We start from the raw sequence: 20601 nt of genomic DNA, 5'->3' as shown, positions 1-20601 counted from the left end.
CAAAAAAGGTTCACGAAAAAGCCTGTTGCTCTACCTACCCTGGCAGAAAGGAAGGAGAAAGTCGATTTTGACCTCTGTTTAAATCCCAAAACTCAGCAATAACAGCACAAGTTTCCCTCCCTAGCCCACCGCCATCCTCAGCTAGAGTCCGTCGCCAAGGTGACGAGAGCGACGACGCGTCCTGGCCCCGCCCCCGTTGCCCCACGATTGGCGCAAAGTTCGCGTGACCCCGCCCACTCACCGTAGCTCCTCGACCAGCTTCTTCTTCCCAAGTGAAAATTAATCAACTGAGCTCGAGGCGCGTCGAATCAACTGTCAACTACCAACGGCTGTGACAGAAAACCGTTTCTCTCCATTAGCCGCGATTAGGGAGCGACTTTTTACCCATTACGGGAGGTTTGAATGGATAGACAACTGGAAATACTTTTGAAGACGAAGGAAGTTCAGTTTTTCTTGCTTCCAAGGTGTCTCTAAGAAGTTATTTCCTCAGGCTTGTCAATGAAATGTGTCAAACAGGAGGAAACGCCCGGAGCTTCTCGGAATACGGCAGTTCTGAGTGAAAAAGGTAGCATTTCTACCTAAACCTACCCGCTTTTCAGGCAACTTTTAACTAAGCTCGACTTTCCTGAGGTAAATGCTTGGCTTTCAGGACTTTGGGAATATCTGCGAGAGCTTTTCTACTAGCAGAAGGTTCAGAAGGTGCTGATGAAAAACTCGCCTGGCGTGCCTTCGGGTCAGCTCTTTTACCTCAGTGCCACCTAAATACCCCAGAATACTTCTCAAACGGAGGCCAAGAAGAAGGACTAACTAACGATTCTCTCGGGCTGGATGCAGCTATGAGTTTTCCCCGGTGCCCTGGAGCTCCTAACGTCCTCACACTGCTGGTTCTGCTCATACATGTGCTTTCAAGCGCTTTAGCCAAGAGACACGTTGTCTACTGGAACTCCACAAACACGAGGTAAGTGAAGAAGACCACTAGACAGTACCAGCTTAAAGTCGGTTTCTTGTTCTCCACCTTCTTGTGCGAATTTTCCCGTTCCACCTTAAATGGTGCAGCAGTTACGTTCTGGCGCCTCAGGCTTCAGACTGTGATTCCTGCACCGTTTAAGGTGGAACGGGAAAATTCGCACAAGTAACCGACTTCACTCTCTTGTTTTTATAGGTTTTAAAGTAGAACTCCACTAACTTTTTAACACTTCTGAATAATTTAGTCCTTCAGATGTAAACAGACATTCAGAGTGGCTTGACGTGAGGTGGTTCACTGTAGAGAAACCCAACGACTCTTATTTCTTTACACTAGAGGTGATGGGAACCAGGGGTCACAATGTCTACAACGCGAATATAGCCATTTCATTTATTATCCATTACAACAAGTTATCTTACATGGGTCGTCTAATGTTTTATATGGCTTAAATCTGAAAAAATAAGTTTCTTTGGGGACTGTTTTGTCCCACAGTGCTCTGTATGTACCCCTCCACCGTGAATGTATGGAAATCAATGGATTCAAATGCATTTTAAGCCAAAGCTTGATCATAAAACTGTCATAAACCGATGTGTCAGACATCAGGCAGTGTATATCTAATCCATTTAACGTAACTAGGAACCTTCTGTAACCTTCTGTGAGGGAGCTTTTAGAGGTGGACGTCTGGTTCCTATCACCACCACTCTGCACAATACTGATTTGACAAGTTTCTCTAGAACGGAGCATTTCACACCAACCCGCTTTGCATGGTTTTATTTATATCTCAACAAGTTAATTATGCAGAATTTTAGAAAAGTCAGTGGAGTTCTCCTTTAAGAAACTTTTGCCTGTGCACGAAGTCCATAAATCACTAAAACGGCTTCCTGCTTGTATGTGCTCTGTGAGAAATGATTTGTTGGGTTAACTACAACAGAAGTAGCCCAAGTGAAGTGGTTGGCTGACCATTAGGGTTCACAGAGTCTAAAGTAATGGGCTGTGTTAACCCATTTGTAAAACTGAGTGTGAACCATTCTGGGACTAGAGCAGAGCTCTAACACGGGGAGTCTAAATCATTTTAGACGAACCACAGAGGAGCTCTGTTGCTTCATGTCTGTTGGCACGCGCACACACCTGGTTGTGTGTTTGGGGCCTTGCCGTGTCTGTGGCTGTGCAGAAGTTTAATGGGGGTCATTTGGTGCACCACGGTGTGGTTCATCTACCTGTCCAGGTGCTGCATGGGTTCTTATTGGTTGCTTTGGTTGAAAAGGGCCTGAAGGTCCAGGTGTGCTCCGCCCAGCTCAGCAAGGCTTGGACAGACAACAGCTGTCCAGAAGGGTGTGTGCACCAAAAGAGTAGCTCAAGTAAAGTGGCTGCCTGAGCATTTGGGTCCAAGACCCAAATAGTAAGTAAAAGGGCAATTCCACCATATTTCTTTTTGTTTGTTTTCAGAAATTCTGCTTAATTAAATCACTAAGATGAAATAAAGTCACTCAGGGTGGTTTAGTGTGAAATGCCATTTCACATTGAATCAGTCTGAATGACTTTGTTTAATTCTCAACCACTGAAGTATGCAGACATTTTGAAATCTTGGTGGAATTCCCCTTTGGCTTATGGTATGGTCGCTTAAAATGAATAAAAATGAACCTATGGTAGCTTAAAATGAATAAAAATGAACCTATGGTAGCTAAAAATGAACCTATGGTAGCTTAAAATGAATAAAAATGAACCTATGGTAGCTTAAAATGAATAAAAATGAACCTATGGTAGCTTAAAATGAATAGAAATGAACCTATGGTAGCTAAAAATGAACCTAAGGTAGCTTAAAATGAATAAAAATGAACCTATGGTAGCTAAAAATGAACCTAAGGTAGCTTAAAATGAATAAAAAGGAACCTATGGTAGCTTAAAATGAGAGGTTCTAACAAAGTCTATAATTATATTAGGCTAATCCCAGCCAAAACATGCACATGCTCAAGACCCTCTTCACTCCTCAAGCTAATAATAGGTTATAGAAGGGTTGTGCAGGTTGTGCAGTTGTTGACCAGTAATAGTCTTGGAAGTAGTTTTAGTATTCTATAACAAAGCAGCCCCTGTTCATGACTGTAATAGTAGTTTTACAACAATAGTAGTTTTCTTTTAGTCTGAGCCCGAGTCTCATTAACAGACTATTCAAACAGCAAAAGACCTATTGAGAATTGTTGAATATTTTGGTAGTCCTGTGTGCATATTCATGCATCTAAAACCCTTAATAACTTTTGTGCATCATAAAAAGACAGATTTACACCAGTTATAGACTCTAAACAACAACAGTTAACATATGGTGCATGGTGTATTGGATGGCAGTCTGTTATGACATCATTTTATTGAATTTATTTATTATTTTGTAAACAAATTGACGACAACACAGTTACTAAACTGCTTATGCATTTCTATTGCCGTAAAATACATGTGCCTTTGTTCTGAACAGAGCGCTGACCGTGAAGCCAGACATTGGGTTACTAATCCTAGTGCAGTCCAAGAGCCTGATGAGCGCAATAATAATGGCTGTGCTCCAAAAACCAGAAAGGTGTTGGTGTTTCTTGCGTTAGTTCTGTAAGTCCAGCTAGTCGTTCTGTGGTTCAGCGCACACCCACAGCTGGGCCATGTTTAGGCTTGTTGAGTCTTGTTTCTTGCTGGTTTGTTTAATCCAGATTTTTCAGAAAAGTCTGTGTAAACGCACATGGAGGCTGGAACATTTATTGCTGTGTGTGATTTGCTCTTCACACACGAAAAAGGCAATCACTGAATATTCACAGAGCCAGGCAGATGTAAAAATGTGGTTACCCTAAGTAAAATAATGATTACCTCATTAAAACCATGCTAGTGGCAGGGTTTGCAGCAGTATGGCGTTATTGTTATTGTGGTAAATCGCATAACAGTACTTTCATGGGTATCTTGCTTTTTGGACCCTGAACAGCTGCATATATCATTAAACAATAAGGTTAAGACCACTTATAGAGAGCCTGTAAACAACCACCAGTGTACAGCAAGTATAAACTACATAGTAACTGATTGGATTTCAGCCCATTATGGAATCATCTTATTTTTTTTTTGTTTTTATCAGTTCTTTTGATATTTTTCTTTTCCTTTTTAAAGAGTTTATAATTGGAAAAGTTTGTGTGAAAAAAATAAAACATAATACTCACAGACTTGTTTAAATGTGGCACTTTTGCAGCACTTTTGGTGCATTTTCTCCTTTCCAGTTTGCTCACAGACCTCAAAAAACTACATATCATAATGCAGAGTATCATGATATCTTGATGTATTGTGAGTGCTCTGTGGGTTGCATGCAGGGAAATCTTAGTTGCACAGCCTTGGAAAAAAACATTCCTTTCTCTTCTCCAAGCACTTTTGGCATAGCTGTAGGTTCCTTCCTGTGCCAGTGTTGTTGAAAAGCTATGCGGTGAGCCATGTGACGGTAATATTTAACTGCAAAGCCCGTATGTGGTTAGTTTCTGTGCAGATACCATTTTGCGGGGTACATGTCTTGCACAAAGAGCAGCATAATCAGTACTGGGCTGAGTGATGGTGGAATCACTTTGGACACCTGAATAAAAAATCTGATATCGTGAGCAAGAGGAGCAAGGAATATTTTACCTTTCTGGTGGCATTTCAACATGTCATAGGCCACTGGATGCAATATGTAGATGGGTTACTCTTCATCCAGCTTGCCTGTGAGGTTTCTGTTGCTGTATGACATACTAATGTCTATGAACTTGGACAAACGTATGGTCAAAATGCAGGTTTTATATGAACTGCGCAGGCTTTGTAGATAACCGTATGTTATACGTTGTCAGAAACTACATTAGCTGGTGTATTTGAGACTATGCAACACCAGCACCATTTCAGTTAGCATGATGCTAATCGATGGCTGTAGCTTCCATTACTTGTTAGCCACATTAGCCTCGTAGCTCCAGGTCAGATCTAAAGAAGGTGTGACTTCAGAGTTTGATTCTTGGCCAAACCATCACTTTAATACACGTCGAGCTTGAAATCCGTGCAGGGCAGCCCTGTTTTTGCTTGCAGTGGTACATTGTGCCAGCCTCTCTCTAAGAGTAAGTGCTCTCTAGAACTATCTTCACTCACCTACCACCCTCACACATCTCCTATCTGCCGCGATACACGTTGTTTCCTCCTTTTTGTTATTTGCTCTGTAATCTGCGCGTCTGCCTTTTCCCGGAGTGGCTGAGTGGCGCTGGAGAACATGATACTCGTGGTTATAGTATGCGTTTTGAGACGGTCTGTTAGGTAGATAAACTTCAGAACATGCTCTTCTCTCTTATCTGCCTTCCAGCTCCCTCGCCATGTCCATTCTCTTGCTTTGCTTTTCTCTTCTCTCTTTCCTCCTGGCTTTCCCTTTCGGAGAATCTAAAGCAAAGCCGCTTGCTGACTAGACAGACTGACCCGCTGAATTTTAAAAGGAACACAAGTCATTAATTTACAATGCCAGAGGCATTCAGGAGCCATGTGCACTTTGATATGCACATTAACTGTACATTTTATGTCTCTCTCCCTGTCTCTCTCCCTGTCTCTCTCCCTGTCTCTCTCCCTGTCTCTCTCCCTGTCTCTCTCCCTGTCTCTCTCCCTGTCTCTCTCCCTGTCTCTCTCCCTGTCTCTCTCGTTTCAGTTCATGGAAAGGAAAGATTTTACGTTTTAGCACTTATTTGCTCAAATGAAAAAGATTTTCCATTTAAAGTAGTGTATTTGAGTGGAGCTTGATTAGCGGACTAACCGAGTTTCATCAGAATGTTTATTACTTTAAGTAGTTTAGTACTGTTATTCTTATTGTCCCAGAACTGCATATTTCATTACAATGAGTTAAAGTAATCCTGTTCAAGTTGGATTTAGTATGTGAAATGTTTAGTCATTGTACTCTTAGTTTTTGGCTGTTTGACTGCTTTGTCTGATTTGTTCAGTGTACCACTACTGGAGCTTGTTTTGTCTATTCCAACTTATACATGTCTTTGCTGTCCAAAGAAAAACAAAATGGTAGCTTTACAGGTTTAAATGCAAGTCAGTGTGAAGATATTTTCTTCCAAGTAATTTTTGGGTGTTTTTTATTGGTCCGTTTCATTATGAAATTATCAAGTAGAGGACAGCCACTGTACAGATGATGCAGAAAAAAACCCCAAAAAAGTGGCTTTTCTTCGAACAGCGATGATATTTTAAAATGTTTGTGTCTTATCGATCACCTCTAATCTGCACCTGAAAAATCCTGCGATTTCTGTGGAGCGAATATAGTTACCAGTTTTTCATTACTGATATCCAGTGAGGGCATCAGCGGCTGCATGTTTGAACCACAGAGTGTGCTGTGTAAATCATGTATGTCGTACATGCAGTGAGTGGATTGACCTCCTCTGCGATTGTAGTCTTCTCGCTCTCGTTCTTACAGCTCATGGAGTTTTTGTCACAGTGGAGGCTCTTGAGGGAACCTGGAGCTTTCTTCTGTGCTGTTTGTTGATGGATGATTCATCATCCATAAGCTCTGTCCAGCGTAGTCAGCTGAAGGTGTTGATGTTGCGTTAAAAGCCACTTAAAAGCTGTATTTGAACAAGAGGGCGCTGCATACAAACCTCACTCTGCAGCTGGGCTTCAGCCTGCGGTACAGTGGAGGGTTTGAATGATTAGACTAGGAAAATGTTAACAGCGTTAAAAACGTGCTGTTAAAACTGAAATATATTGGCAGTGTGTGAGTCCATTGACTTACATTAAAAGTAAAGTATGATTTTGCATTTTTCCTGAGAAGTTACCATTTTGGAGTTATGAGGTTTTGATCCAACAACAGCGATATATAATAATCTTTGAAAAGATCCGTTTTACAGAGGAAGGGTCCATCTTTATGTTTAATGATCTGTTATTCCAAGACATTTTGGAGTGTTTCTGTTGTTTAGTTCATCTTGAAACATGGACAGGTGATGTTCTCAATGCTGTTTTAAAAAAAGTTAAAAGGTTACATTCTCAGGTGTGACATCCTTAGTATTACAGGCTTATTATTCAGTAATTACATGGAAAACAATATGAACGAAATGAGATTCTTTAGTTGTGAGGAATGGCACTTTGGACCAGACAATGGGTCCTGGGCATTTAAACAAGAATTCTCTCTCTCTCTCTCTCTCTCTCTCTCTCTCTCTCTCTCTCTCTCTCTCTCTCTCTCTCTCTCTCTCTCTCTCTCTCTCTCATATTCAGTTCAAGCTTTATCAGTGTGAATGTACAATAATTGGGTACAAAGATCATAGAAATGGAATGTATAATGATTTTACTGTTTGTATCGGACTCTTTCTCATTCAGTTCAAGGTTTACTGGCGTGAGTTTACAATAGAAGGTTACAAAAGACATGGAAATGGAATGTTCTGTAATGTCTGTCTGTCTCTCTCTCTCTCTCTCTTTTACCTCTGTGACTCACTCACTTGACAAGTTTGGACACATTTTTAATACCCCTGAAATACCAGCAGCATGTGTCTTTCTCTCCACCTTCTTTTCCTTTGACTTTGCCTTCTTGCCTGGGTGTTTTTCAGATCATAAAAATCTATTATTTTAAAAGCCCTTTCAGAAAATTAATACTCCAAGAACGGCTGAGAATTTCATATTATTATGTCCAGTGGAAGTCAGAGTAATTTCAGTTGTGTTTATGCATAATTGAGTCAATTGTCTCCGCGTGAATGTTAATGCATGCGTAAAAGCGCGTCTCTGTCTGTTTCCCTCTGTGTCAGGCACACAGACGCGTGCGTGCGCAGAGACAATGCCATGCGTTTTCCTCTGGTCTCGATATAGAGGGCGGGACGGCATGTCTTTTAGAGCGAATGCACCCAGGCACATGCACATTCAAATTAGCGGCTGCAAACCGACTGTAATTTTTCTCAATCAGAGCTGCTGTGATTGCGCCTTCCAAGCACGCGGACTTCCGTACACTAATTCTCCCAGAGCCCTTACTATTCCTCCTCCTCCTCCTTCTCCTTCTCCTCCTCCTATCGTAAATTGCTAGTTACAGCAACCTGTGAGATGCAATCAACAAAAAAAAAACTACTTTGAAATAATTACTTTCTTGTCTTTATTCCTACCGGCAACGGATGTCAAAGCACAATAAGCTTCTTTTTCTCTTTCTCCTTATCGTGTTTTTGATTTTAACTTGTGTGATGTGTGTGTGTGTGTGTGTGTGTGTGTGTGTGTGTGTGTGTGTGTGTGTGTGTGTGTGTGTGTGTATATATACTGAGACTACCTGGATTGGCATCAGCGTAGAGGGCTTAGAGATGCAGTGAAATGAATGCTATGCAGGCATTTTGGTGAAGTAGACCAGCATCTTCTAAATGTTCTGCTCTTCTGGAGTACAATACAACAAATACAACAACAGTTGAGTTATAATATATCAAAACTAAACATCTGACAAGGGATGATAATTTATTTGGCATCGCATGTATGAATTTCTAGATATCGTCACGGTCTTTTAAAAAAAAGGTACAGGAGAGAGCAAAAACCACTCTTACCTTTCAGTGTAAATTAATGTAAAGAAATTTTATTCCAAGTGATCTTGGAGCATTTCTATTGGTCTGTTCATCATGAATTTTTTTACACATTGTAAAGGACATTTGATGTGTTGAAATGATATAGAAAACAAAAATTTGACAAAAATGGAGATGCATGGTTTTCTTTGGACAGTGACGGTATATTGCAGTGGTATTTGGGTCTCACAGTAGTATTGAGAATCTCTTGGGCGCCTCCTGATTCTGTTTCCATTCAGGATGCTAGGATGCAATTACAAAACGATTCTTGATTTTTTTTTTTTATTTCTATACCCCATGTCATGATTTTCATTTCTTTTTTTCTTATAATTACCTTCATAAGTAGCTCTGGCTTAGTTGAATTTAAGTGCAAACACTGGGCATTTATTACCTCTTTGTTTCTCTTTGTAATAATTTTTTTTGTCACATTGTTGTAGGGCTTGGCAATACAATGACTTTTATGGTTATTAATTGTGACACATTGTGAATATCGTCAGTACTCAGATAACCTTGACCGGGTGCATATGTCATTACATAGAGAGCGTGGCTCTGTTCAGTCGTGTTGCACAGTATGCGAAATATTGATCACAAATCACTATTTATTATTTCTGATGGTTCTTTTGCGTAAACCCTCTTTTTTCCAGATTACAGATACAAATGCAGTGTCCTGTAATATATTAAAATGCATAAATGTAAAACTTGGATGTGGTGACAGACAGAGGTTTTCATTATTTTGTACAGTGTATTAAGTCATACTTTTTCAGTACTACAATATAGTAAGCAATCCAGTACTGTAGCTGTTGATGCTTCCAACTCAGTGTTTGAATAGGCTAACGCTACATTGATGTTTACTTTATTTACAGGCTGAATAGCTAGATTTTTAAGCTCTGAAAAAAAGAAAACACTGTTTTGTGAGAGATACTTTGGCATACTTTGATACTGAGGTGTGATACTTTGGTATTGAGTCTTGTGATGCTTTTGTTATAAGCCAGAATTCTGGTAAGGAGTTAAATCGTGAATGCCTTGATTAGTCTAAATGCCCATGAAGCACTCCTGTATGGTTGGCCAGTATGCTAGCAATTCAGAATAAACAATTTTGCATAGTGAGGCCTTCTGCAATATCAGCATACAGTATCAGCAAAGACCGATACTGCGAGAATGACTAAACAATATATTGTGTAGCCATCATGCACCTGGGGAGATGTATGACACTGATTATGAAGTGAAGTATCTTTTGCTACTCTTGGTCTTAGTCTGAACTCGCAAACCTCTGCATTTCCAGAAATGTTCTATTTTGAGTGGATGTTGCTGAATAATGCACTTTGCCCAGGCTTAATTAATGTCAAGGGAAAAATATATAAATATATGAAAGGTCATCTTTTCCTCTTATATTTATTGATCTCCACCACATCATATCTGTTGTATAAGTGTTTACACATGTAATAAGAGTTGTAACCTTTAGCTCTAATCTATTCATAATTACGTTCACTTTCTCAGCTCATAATTATGAGTCTGTACCGAGGTTTAAGCAATTGATGTGTGCGGGGGAGAGACATTTTTGCATGGTTTTCCTTCTCGTCCCCCAAACATTCATCTATCACCTTTCACTCTAAAGGACACCTGGCCCACTGGGTATAGGGAAAGTTCAGAAATTGTACCCAGCAATTTTTCAGCCTCTAACCTTCCCTCATAGACATATTGGCCTACTAAAAGCTGTCTTCACACAAGCCTCAGCGGAAGCTACATTTCCACTTCCAAGACTCTGCAGTCTTCATTACCGCAGACGGAAAAGCGATGATGAAATCGGCACAGGCTCATACGGAGCTACAAATCGATCGCTGAGCGGGGAAAGGGCCTAAATACATAACCGGTTTGCGATTATAAATGTTTTGAATATAAGTTTCAATCAGATTATTCAGGGTGATTAGGTTTGGTAGCCTAACTCCACACAGTGAAGAAAGAAACTGCATGTTTTCTCAGCCCATCTGGATATTTGGCTAATGTCGATAGCCATTCCCCACACAGATGTTTATCAGCTCCATTGCACCATTATCTCCCAGCTCCATATTGACCAGTAGCGCTTCTACCAGCAGGGCCGCATCAATATCACACAATTTTCCTAACCTTCATGTGCCTCGTTTTTGGGTGTATGTGCTGTTGCATCATTAGAACAGAGCCTCTGTAGCAAACAGCGGCCTGAATGTGTCTGCTGAAAGATAAAATGAAACATTTCTTTTTGCATCTCACTGATGGGGTATGTGTGTGTGGGGGTGGGTGGGGTGGGGGCTAAACAGGTTTTGTTTTGGTTCATTGAATGCTTAGACCAGGAAATAATAAGTGTTGCAACATGGCTTCTTCTCCTAGTGTCTACAAGTCCCCATCTGCCGTAACTTGGCACTTACATCAGGATCTGAGGCAGTTTTATTATGTGATTGAGCAGGTCTGATTGGCTTGAAGCAATAGATGAGGAAACTAATGCTACATTAGTTTGAGAGTCATGACTGGATGATTCTTCAGAAGACAATAAGTGTACATGTGAAATTGAAACATCTTTAAAATAGATTTTATTTTATTCTAACCCCCAAAAAATCAAGATTTTTATACATGTACAAACTGTGCAGAGACTGTAAAACTGAAAATACCACTGACTGTTCAATATTATATGTTCAAAAAATGGGCTCAAGTGTCATGATGATGGTATTTTTGCCATATTGTCAATCCCTAGTCAAATGACAGAAACCAGTAGCCTAATTAGACAGTAGTTTACTGACTGGAAGTTCTCAACTGTCACATTTATTAAAATAAAACGGCAGAAACTTAATGTTAGCAGCAGATGTCTTAAATAATGTAAATATTGGATCTCCAAGGACAGAGCTTCCCAGTAGTCTAAGCAGATTTCATAGGCTTTGTTAATTAGCTCTTATTTTTCATCAGTTCTCCTCGGTGTTTTCTCACTTTTGATGCACTGATATGGGAATTCTGGGGTGATGACTATAATCTAGCTCAGAATTTCTTGGTTTTCGTATGTCTCCATTTTGCTTTAATGACGGCCTGCACTTGAGCTGGCATGGACTCTGCAGGTTTGTGCAAAAGCCTCTGACGAGTAGATCAATTCCGCCTTCGAGTCATGAGCTTCAGGGGAAAAAATGACAAATCAGTGCAGAAACCTGGAAATGGTGCATATTTCTGCTGTGTTTTACTCATCGTGACCATTTCTTTGTTCGACTTTGTTTTAGGTTTAAATGGAAAGTGGTCTCAGACATTTAAACCCTGCTGTATCTCAGTACTGACACAAACATTTGTACACATGTAGAAAATGGGATAAAATCAAGCTGGATTAGCATCTTCTACTAAGTAACACTAGAAGATTACAAATGAGCCCAGTGTCACCTAAAAGTTCTGACAATAAATACGTCATTAAATATTGATTTGAAATATGTCCCGATGCTGATGAATTCTTTAAAAGTAATTACCTGCCGATACCATATAGTTTTGATCTCATTGAGCATCCCTAATTTTAACTGTGATGGTGTTTTGTGTTTTTTCTCTGGCTGTCCTGGATACCATTTTCAGGCTCCAGTGCTTCTGCAGTAATGAACAGCGAATATTTGAAGCTTCGTCCCAGGGCAGGTGGGAGGGTTGAGAAAGTTGTTTTAGGAAATCTGCATCCGACGCCTGTGATGAAAGCACATCCGCGGCTACTGTAAAATCCCAATCTTCAGGCTTCCTCACTGACCGCTGTGGTGCTCACAGCACAGCTTTACTTCGTCTTCCCGGCCCGCTAGAATGCACGAGTTAACCAGTGCTTCATGGAGGTGGCCTAATTTTGAGGTAAGAAGGGCATATGTCTCGGCCCTTGGAAGGTACAGTACAACGGGCCAATGTTTACAGTCGCTGTGGGACTACACGCCGCATTAGCATGATGTCAGGTGCCGAGCTGAGGGGATATATTTGAGTGTAATTACGAAGTATTAAAATAGTCAAAAAAAGCTGATAAAATGAATTGTGGTGTTGCTACGCCACACTGTAAGTAGTTCAGTTTTATAAAAAAGACCCCCTTTACACCTGGTCATTTCCTGTGACTACTGTCTGGATTGAATCCTGGTAAGATTTGAGCCACATGCATTTACACTGCATCTCCGGTTAGTCAGACTGAAACCCGATTACTGTGTGGGACAGAATATACAAATCTGCTCATTACACAGTGGACAGATGGATGCGTTTACACTGCTGTAGCTCAAATGCATCTCAGTCCACCTCCTGAAGTGGCTGGAGTGATTAGATTTGTGTCTGTTTAAAGTGTGTCTTCAGTGCGTTTACACTTGCATTATTTTGGCCTTATGCAGGTATAATCCTGATACTCAAAACACATGAAGGTGAATGGTGGGTTTTTGGACCGTAACAGTTGTCTCTCCCAAGAAATCTAGACATTATGTTTTACCATTACTTTATTCGTAGCCTAGATTTGGAAACAAATGTCTAAATCCCAAAATTTAAAAACAAATGCCTACTCAACGAACGAATATCTGAATACTCTAGTCTTCAGGTGTAATGTATACCATTCCATAGCATTCTATTGGTCTTATCAATTTGCTTATATGTAAAGCCTAATATTCTATATAAATATTGCCAAAAATATAAATGCCTGACTGCAAACATGCGTTTTTTTATTTTCTTCTTTTGTAGAGGAAAATGCCCTCTCTTTTCTTGACAATGTGTTTTGACCCCTGTAGGAGGAGTCCTTCATGTGCTCCCACAAACTCGCACTTACCATGTTGAGTGGCTGCTGATTGGACCTGTGGCGTGCAGACCTGTTTTCATCGAGCTGTAGGGGTCTTCCTGAGTGTTTTCCGTGTGCCTGAGTGAATGGTGCATCTGGGGTGTGCTCAGTAGGATTTGTTGAGGATTGATGTGAAGTGTTTTGCTATGTTGTTCTGAATCATCCCCCCCCTTCGCTCCTCCAACAAGTTCCCCACTTCCTCCCCCACAGAACCACCTTGAACTGTGAGCCACCATAAGCGCACGCACTCCTGGGAGAAAACTGAATTACTGAAGGCAGTGGAGGTATTACTGCGTTTGTGAAATTGCATTAGCGTGGCGGAGAGGTATCGGTGGAGATATTACATTTCCAGTGCTGCCTGTCGTGGGGATCAATTGTGGATTGGCAATCTCATTGTCTCTTTTCCACTATTACACATGCAGGGGTCCTGCCTTAAAGAAGCTGCTTTCTCAAGGGAGCATACACCAACTCTTAAAGTGATGATTCAGAAAAAAATCTAATTTGCACAATTCCCTCTTACACCAAATGTAGTCAGTCAGCCAAGACATGTTTGGTGTCTGAAGTTGCCTTTATTTATTTATTTATTTATTTGTGCATTGGAGCTTTGAGACTCACATAGCTAACAAGTCACAGTTAGATGTTAATTAGAAGGTAAAAGCTTCTAGTACTTGTTACTTGTTACCACTCCAATTAGCATCGTGAAAATTGTGTGCTTGTCATCACACACTTGCCTCAAACCACGATATGTTGTTAAAAGGGAATTCCTAAGTTTTCTTTTGAGTTTCTACATAATTAAACTCTTAAGATGTAAACACAAAGAGCAGAAATGTGTCAGTTCACAGTGCTGCTGATGGGGAAACGTCTGAAACATTTAATGCCCCTAAAAGCTTCTACCCAGAAAGATCTTACATGAAGTGGTTGTGGATACATAGCCTGATGCAACAATGAGACATTGTTCTGCCACAGCGATTACAATAAGGTTTTGGCCTAAAACATATTCCATTCATGGTGGAAAGATAGATGCAGGGTGGCGTAAGGTCAAATAGAACCCGAAAAACTTCTGTGAAGCGAACTGAAGGTTCACTGGTGATTTTTAAATAGGAATAACATGTCTCTGTTCGCATTGTAGACAACACAACTACTGGTTCCCATCAGCACCACTGAAACTACTTCTTTTCAGAACTTTCTGAATTACTTTGTTTACGTCTCAGATTAAATTATGGGTCATTCTAGAGAAACACCCATTTTTGTGTCTCTAGCATTTATAGATATATTACACTTTAACATGTTAGGGTTACAATTTATTTGCATTTTCAAATAAAAGTTATTTTAACAATTACACAGCCATCAATTTAGCAATATTGGTTCTTAAACCATTTATCTAGAATTCCAAGCACCACAGAAGTGCTCGTCTTCACAGTCATGTGTAAATGGTGAGGTCATATTTTTCAGCAAATTTAATTGCAATAATCTATACGTGACTGTGGAATATATAAAATAAATGACAAAGAAAACAAATGTCAAATAAATATTATAAAATATAACATGAAAGTTGTGGTCCCCAGGAGTCATGTCAGTCGTGTTACTGCGTAGCAAAAAATCTCTTATTTTTAAAATAAAAATCACACTGATGACATCCCTTAACTTCTGAAGAGCTATGAGGAAAAGCACATGGGAAGTCCACTGTGTCTTTTCAGTTATCAGAAATGTTCTCATTTAGCTCACGATTTCACATGAAACTCTTGGTTGAAGTCACTGGTGTGACCAACTTTTATTCTTGGATAATTGTGATAAAATAGAATACAAATGCATTAGGTTAGATATTTTAGTGTATGTTCCATGATTGACAACATATGGTTTGATGTTCTGTAGCAGACATTTTGTAAAATGTTTTTCTTTTTATTATTATTTATTTATTTATTTTTGTAAATCAAAAATGTCTCTGGTGTTACCTTTGTGTAATGCCAGTGAGGATCGGTAACACCAGTAACTCCGATGGATGGATGGATTGAAAGAAAGAAAAGTGGACGTTTCTGTACCCTTATGCAAATGACCCTTATGCAAAATTAGATTGGTGAATTTCCCCATAAAGTGATCTAAATAGACGCGTTTTTGTGGTTTCTGGCACAGTATGACGTACAGTTATCTACACAAACTGAAAATATTACACCGCATAGCTGAAAAACAGTAGTAGTAGCCAGTTAAAGACAAGTATGTCTTTTTGAAATGACTTAACTATTTGACTTGGTTCATTATGATTCAGCCATGCAGCTTGAACGGTGCTAATTGGTGGGATATAAGCTTCCATTACTTTTAGCTTCGTAGCTCGAGTGCAAACTAAAGAAGCAAACCGCAGTCAGGAAACATGTCTTGGCTGGTTGACTATGCATCATTATTTTATTAACGTAGCATGGTACAACACCTAAGGGCGCTTTCACACCTAACTTGTTTGGTGAGGACCAATCAAACTTTTCAACATGTGTACAGCCCACCCTGTCCGCCAAAAATTGGGCATTTCAGCCCACCTCTAAGTGAACCCTGCTTTCAGTTTGGAGCAGACTTTTCTCAGTGCGTGTCGGTGCTGTTCCCTTTGTATAATCTGCCTTTTTAAATGTTTGACTCTTGACAGAAGCTCATTGTTCTTGCAGCACAAGTTGCCCCTGTTATCTGCAGATGAGCAACAGCAAGGTACTTGATTTTGTCACCTGTACCACAGAACATGTTTTTGATGCATTGGACGTGATATGATTGGTAATTGATCAGAAAAGAAGTAGAGATCGAGTAAGGCTTTTTTTATTAGTCTGATTCTGGCACTTGTAGATGCTGTGTCTTTTAAATGGATTATTTAAGGAGACAAACATGAAAGTAACAGAGAGCTTGTATCTCTGCCAAGTTTCCAAAGAACGCAACCACGGCAGAGTAAACTAACCAAACCAAATAAAAATGCGTAGTCACAAAGGACTGAAAGATTATTCAGCCATATATCTGTAAATGGCAACTGGAGTCAAATCAAGAACTGCAATTTTAATTATGGCCTGTATTTTTAACAATAACAAATTTGTAATTGGGGAGATTTACTTTAACAAACTCTAGGAGCTTGTGAACAGCATGTAGATTGACTAGTAACTCCCAGCCCTGGTCCTAGAGAACCCTCTGCCCTGTATGTTTCATTTTTCCTGCTCCCAATCCAGCTAATTAACAAGCCCACCAAGTGGATTTTGAAGCAAGAAAAGCACTAAAGTGTGAAGGGCCCGTGAGTGAACAGTCAGAAGCAAACACAGCTACGACTAACTGATTGTTGTATGATCTCACATCATGCAGTCACTCTTAAAGATGCGTTTTCGAGGGTTCTTTAGTAATTATTCAGCAATTGTTTTATATAGATCCACAAACACACAAAGAACCCTTTTCAAAAGGTTGTGTATAGAACCATATACAACACATTCTCCATCAATCTGAAAATGTTTCAAAAAGAACCCTGGTTCTTTGCATGTTCATGGTTCTATATAGAAGCATTATCTTTACCAAAGAACCCTTGAAGAACCATCTTTTAAAGTGTAGCATTAATACACACAGGTCAACATAAAGGTCGGTTGCTGATGGAACAGAATTTAAGCACATTAATACAATTAATTTGGGTTTCATTGGAATGGAGTTCTGTTTGGATTCAAGTAAACAGTTTTCATTCATTGATGTACTTTCATTAGTATTTGTCTCTTTTAGGTAAACCAGTTGCTTAAAAACAGCAGAGTTAATTTATTCAGTGTTGGTGTTTTCAACTTCTAAGCCAAACAACCCAGTCGGCTCATTTTTTTTTTGGATTTTGTGGAAGCCCCATGCCAAGAAAGTGGACCTCTTTTTGGCCACGTTTACTTGGATCTTGTCAGGTCTTGGACCTTAATCTGTTGAAAATAATCACAATTTCAAATATCGGTCGTAAAAATGTTGACATTCCCCAAACCATTCAAAAACTCTGACGGAAAGGACGAGTTGTGAAAAGAGCCGAAGCATTTCACTCTGACACATCCGTGTGATTACGGCCTGTAGCGCTTTGCCCGCCCTCCCTGCTGTTTGGCACCCAGCTGTCTTCACATTCTCTGACCACAATCTCAGAGTGCGCATTCCTCCTCTGTTTCTCTGGTCATGTTTGCACTGTGCTTTAACAGCATTGAGACATTCACACACCCCAGGTATGTTTGAATAAGACTGTATAGTTTTTGCTGTCATTGTTCCACCGAGGCACAATAGAGTGTGTTTGGATTGCAAGCGAGAGAATAAGACGAGAGAAAAACGAGGGAGATATGCGTATTATTACTCTTTCATTTCTATTTCTCTAAGCTTCTGGACGGACTAGTCAAGTTCAAACAAGGAACACACTACAGAGAATATGCACTTTAAGCGCTTGTGTTTTGCTATGGTAGATGTGCCGCAGTGTACGAATTCATACATTTTGAATAATTTTTTTTTAATCAAGAGCCCGAATAGAATTTGACTCTACCATTCACAGTTGCAACCCCTTTTCCAAAAAAGTTGGGACGCTGTACAGAAAGTAATTCAAATAGGAGGCAATAATATGCAAATCATATTTTTAAAGGAAAATACTACAGACATTTCTCAGTTTTAACATTTTGATATGTAATTGTTTTTTGATGCATATATGCCTACTTTTGAATTTGATGCCGACAACACGTTCCATCATTGCATTTTGTTTTTATGTAAGTTTTTTTATGTAAAAAGCTTCCCAACGTTTTTGGAAATGGGGTTGTAGATGTACCCTGTTGAAAGTAAGTTTGCACAACCAATTTTGCTTCCCTAAAGAGCAATGTTTTGAAGAACCCTCCCATAATGTAAAGGATCTACAGCAGTTCTTCCTGGAATCTTTATGTGGACGTACTTTTAAACTTTCAAAATGTTCTGCGCACCCGCATCTCCTTAAAAATCTAAAGCAGTGGTCCTCAAACTGGTCTTTTAGGCACCTCAGATAGTACACAAACCTTCAGGCATATCAAAAAGTTTGTATACCCACGGTTAAAGGACATGTACAAATAAGTTGGCATGTCCTGTACAGAGTTATGCAGGTTTGTGCAAATTTTAGTCCCTAATTTGTTTTTCTAAAAAAAAGTGAATAAAACCTAAAATATAAAATGGCAAATTTTTGCCCTGTTTGCTCAATTCAGCAAAAACAACAAAAAAAAAACAGTAATTGTACAGTAAGTTGTGGAGAAGTGTGTTCTCCATAGAGGATGTGTTGACTGCTTTTCCCCTATAAAATCTACAAATTTTGCCTATGTTAAAAGTTGGCCTGTCTGGGACTGGTTTTAGAAGCCCAGCTGTAAAGAAACGTCCACTAAAACATTCTTTAGGCAACTGAAAGTGGTTCCTCTATGGCTTTGTGCTATATATATATATATATATATATATATATATATATATATATATATATATATATATATATATATATATATATATATATATATATATATATATATATATATATATATATAGAGTGTCTAAGCACTTAAACAAAGACCTTGTCATATTCTGTTGTAATCTTTAATCTTTGTTATTCATTGACCTTAAGTGGTAAGGTAAAAGGACGAATGAAACAATTTTTTTTTTTTTTTTTTATATATACCTTGCCTAGTTTTAAACTAAGGGTCATGCTAAGATAGCAGCTAATTAGTGCACAGTTAATCATACACCAGACACAAGTGCTTTTACATGCCGACCCGTTCTGCTAGTTACATATTACACAACTTCTGGCCTGTCCAATCACTGTTTGATTACCCATAATAACTCAGTCATGTACCCTGCAGAGATGGGAGTGTATTGGGTCAATGGCGGGTCATGAATGATCTCCTGCAGGTGCCAGTGTATCTAACACATCATTTGTGTTGTGATATTTACATCATTTTCTTCAGTACCTGATGGCTGCATGTGCTTGATGGGACGAACAATTTTACAGCAAAATGATGATTATTATATGGTGGAAAGGTCGATGTAGTAGAGATGTGATGTGATGGTTATGAAACTCTGTGAAAATGAAATCTTTTGTGGGAGGTGAGCCAGCGTGGGCTGCTGGACAGATCTGAACTTATGCTCTCTGGGTGCTGGAACGCTTACAAACCCAGCTTGCTTTGTTCAGATAGGTAGCGCAACACCTTAGTGTTACAACACTTACAGGCTGATGTGTCACCCACTGTTTAAGTATAAATCAGAAATGCAGACCTAACAGGTAAAACTGAACGACTGTCATGGTTATGCCTTGATATTGTTTGATACTGATACGATACTTTCAGTTTGATATCGATAACATAACGATACTTTTTTCGATACCCTTTTTTCCTAATTGTGACAAAAAATACAAAAAAGGAATTTGTGGTTGTGGTGGTGGTTGTTGTTGTGTAGGAGGAGGTAGTGTGTTTAAAGACATCTCTGGGTGGGAGCTGATATTTGGGATTTAATGCTTTTTCATCTTTCTGAAATAAATAAAAACGGAGAGGAAAAACAATCACTAAGCACAATTTTCATTAAAGTTAGCTAAAGTGACCTTTGTGACATGATGCCTGTTGGAATAAGCATTTATAAGCAGTTATGTAGGGTTATGTCACTTGTCATGGCAAGCTTATGTAGGTGTCATGTAGCCTGAACAGTACCCTATAGTAAAGTGTCATCAGCATTTTTTTTTTTTTATATAGCAGCAAAAAGGGTTCTTCTATTATAAAAAGCTTAATATCATAATGTTATCAGAACACTTGGTGTTCACTAATATATATAATAATATTAAAAATTAACCAGACGCAAACATATTGTTGCAAACAATGTTTATTTTTTATTCCAGGGGTCGTTAAGTTTCAGTTATGTCCAGTTACAGAAAATATCCTCAGGCAAAGGTCCGAAACGTCATAATGTCTGACTTGCATCGTGATTTGTATACTGTAAACTGAAGTAGCCTAGTAGGTTTATTAACATCTTATACAGTCAACAACTGAATTTCAAATCAAATAAAGTACAATTCAGTCAGATTTCAAGAATATTATCAGTTTTCTTATTTTAGAGCACGTCGTGTGAACTTCTCTCTGATACACTTTCCTTCTCCTACTGCTGTTTCCCACCTCGTCCCCCTCTGTGCGTCACTCACTCGAGTCTCAGTGCTCATCGTCATGCACAGATCGGATTGGCTGAGTAGCGTCACGTGTGATATTTACAACGAATACGATTGGCCCGAGTTTCCTGGCCCACTAAAGCTACCGCAAAGTCTAGAAAAGCTACGCCAATTGAAACATGACCACTCTGTCAATTTTTTATTAGTTCTAGGTCCAGGT

The 20601-nt window shown here is 39.3% G+C and overlaps 1 protein-coding gene across 2 annotated transcripts in view; it reads left to right on the top strand.

Moving 5' to 3' along the window:
• The first annotated feature begins 300 nt into the window (after window positions 1–300).
• Window positions 301–20601, top strand: part of si:dkey-246i14.3 (ephrin-A4) — a 108813-nt gene continuing 88512 nt past the window's right edge. The window contains exons 1-2 of one of the 2 annotated variants that reach the window (XM_017702009.2): window positions 301–565; window positions 650–958. In XM_017702009.2, coding sequence (XP_017557498.1) covers window positions 837–958 — 122 coding nt within the window. In that variant the 5' untranslated portion in view covers window positions 301–565; window positions 650–836. Of the gene's footprint in view, window positions 959–20601 lie in introns of both variants that reach the window. The other variant, XM_017702008.2, reaches the window with a different exon arrangement.

This window comes from Pygocentrus nattereri, chromosome 3 (assembly GCF_015220715.1).
Source record: "Pygocentrus nattereri isolate fPygNat1 chromosome 3, fPygNat1.pri, whole genome shotgun sequence".
Classification (NCBI taxonomy): domain Eukaryota; kingdom Metazoa; phylum Chordata; class Actinopteri; order Characiformes; family Serrasalmidae; genus Pygocentrus; species Pygocentrus nattereri.
This window is presented reverse-complemented; position numbering and strand designations above follow the sequence as displayed.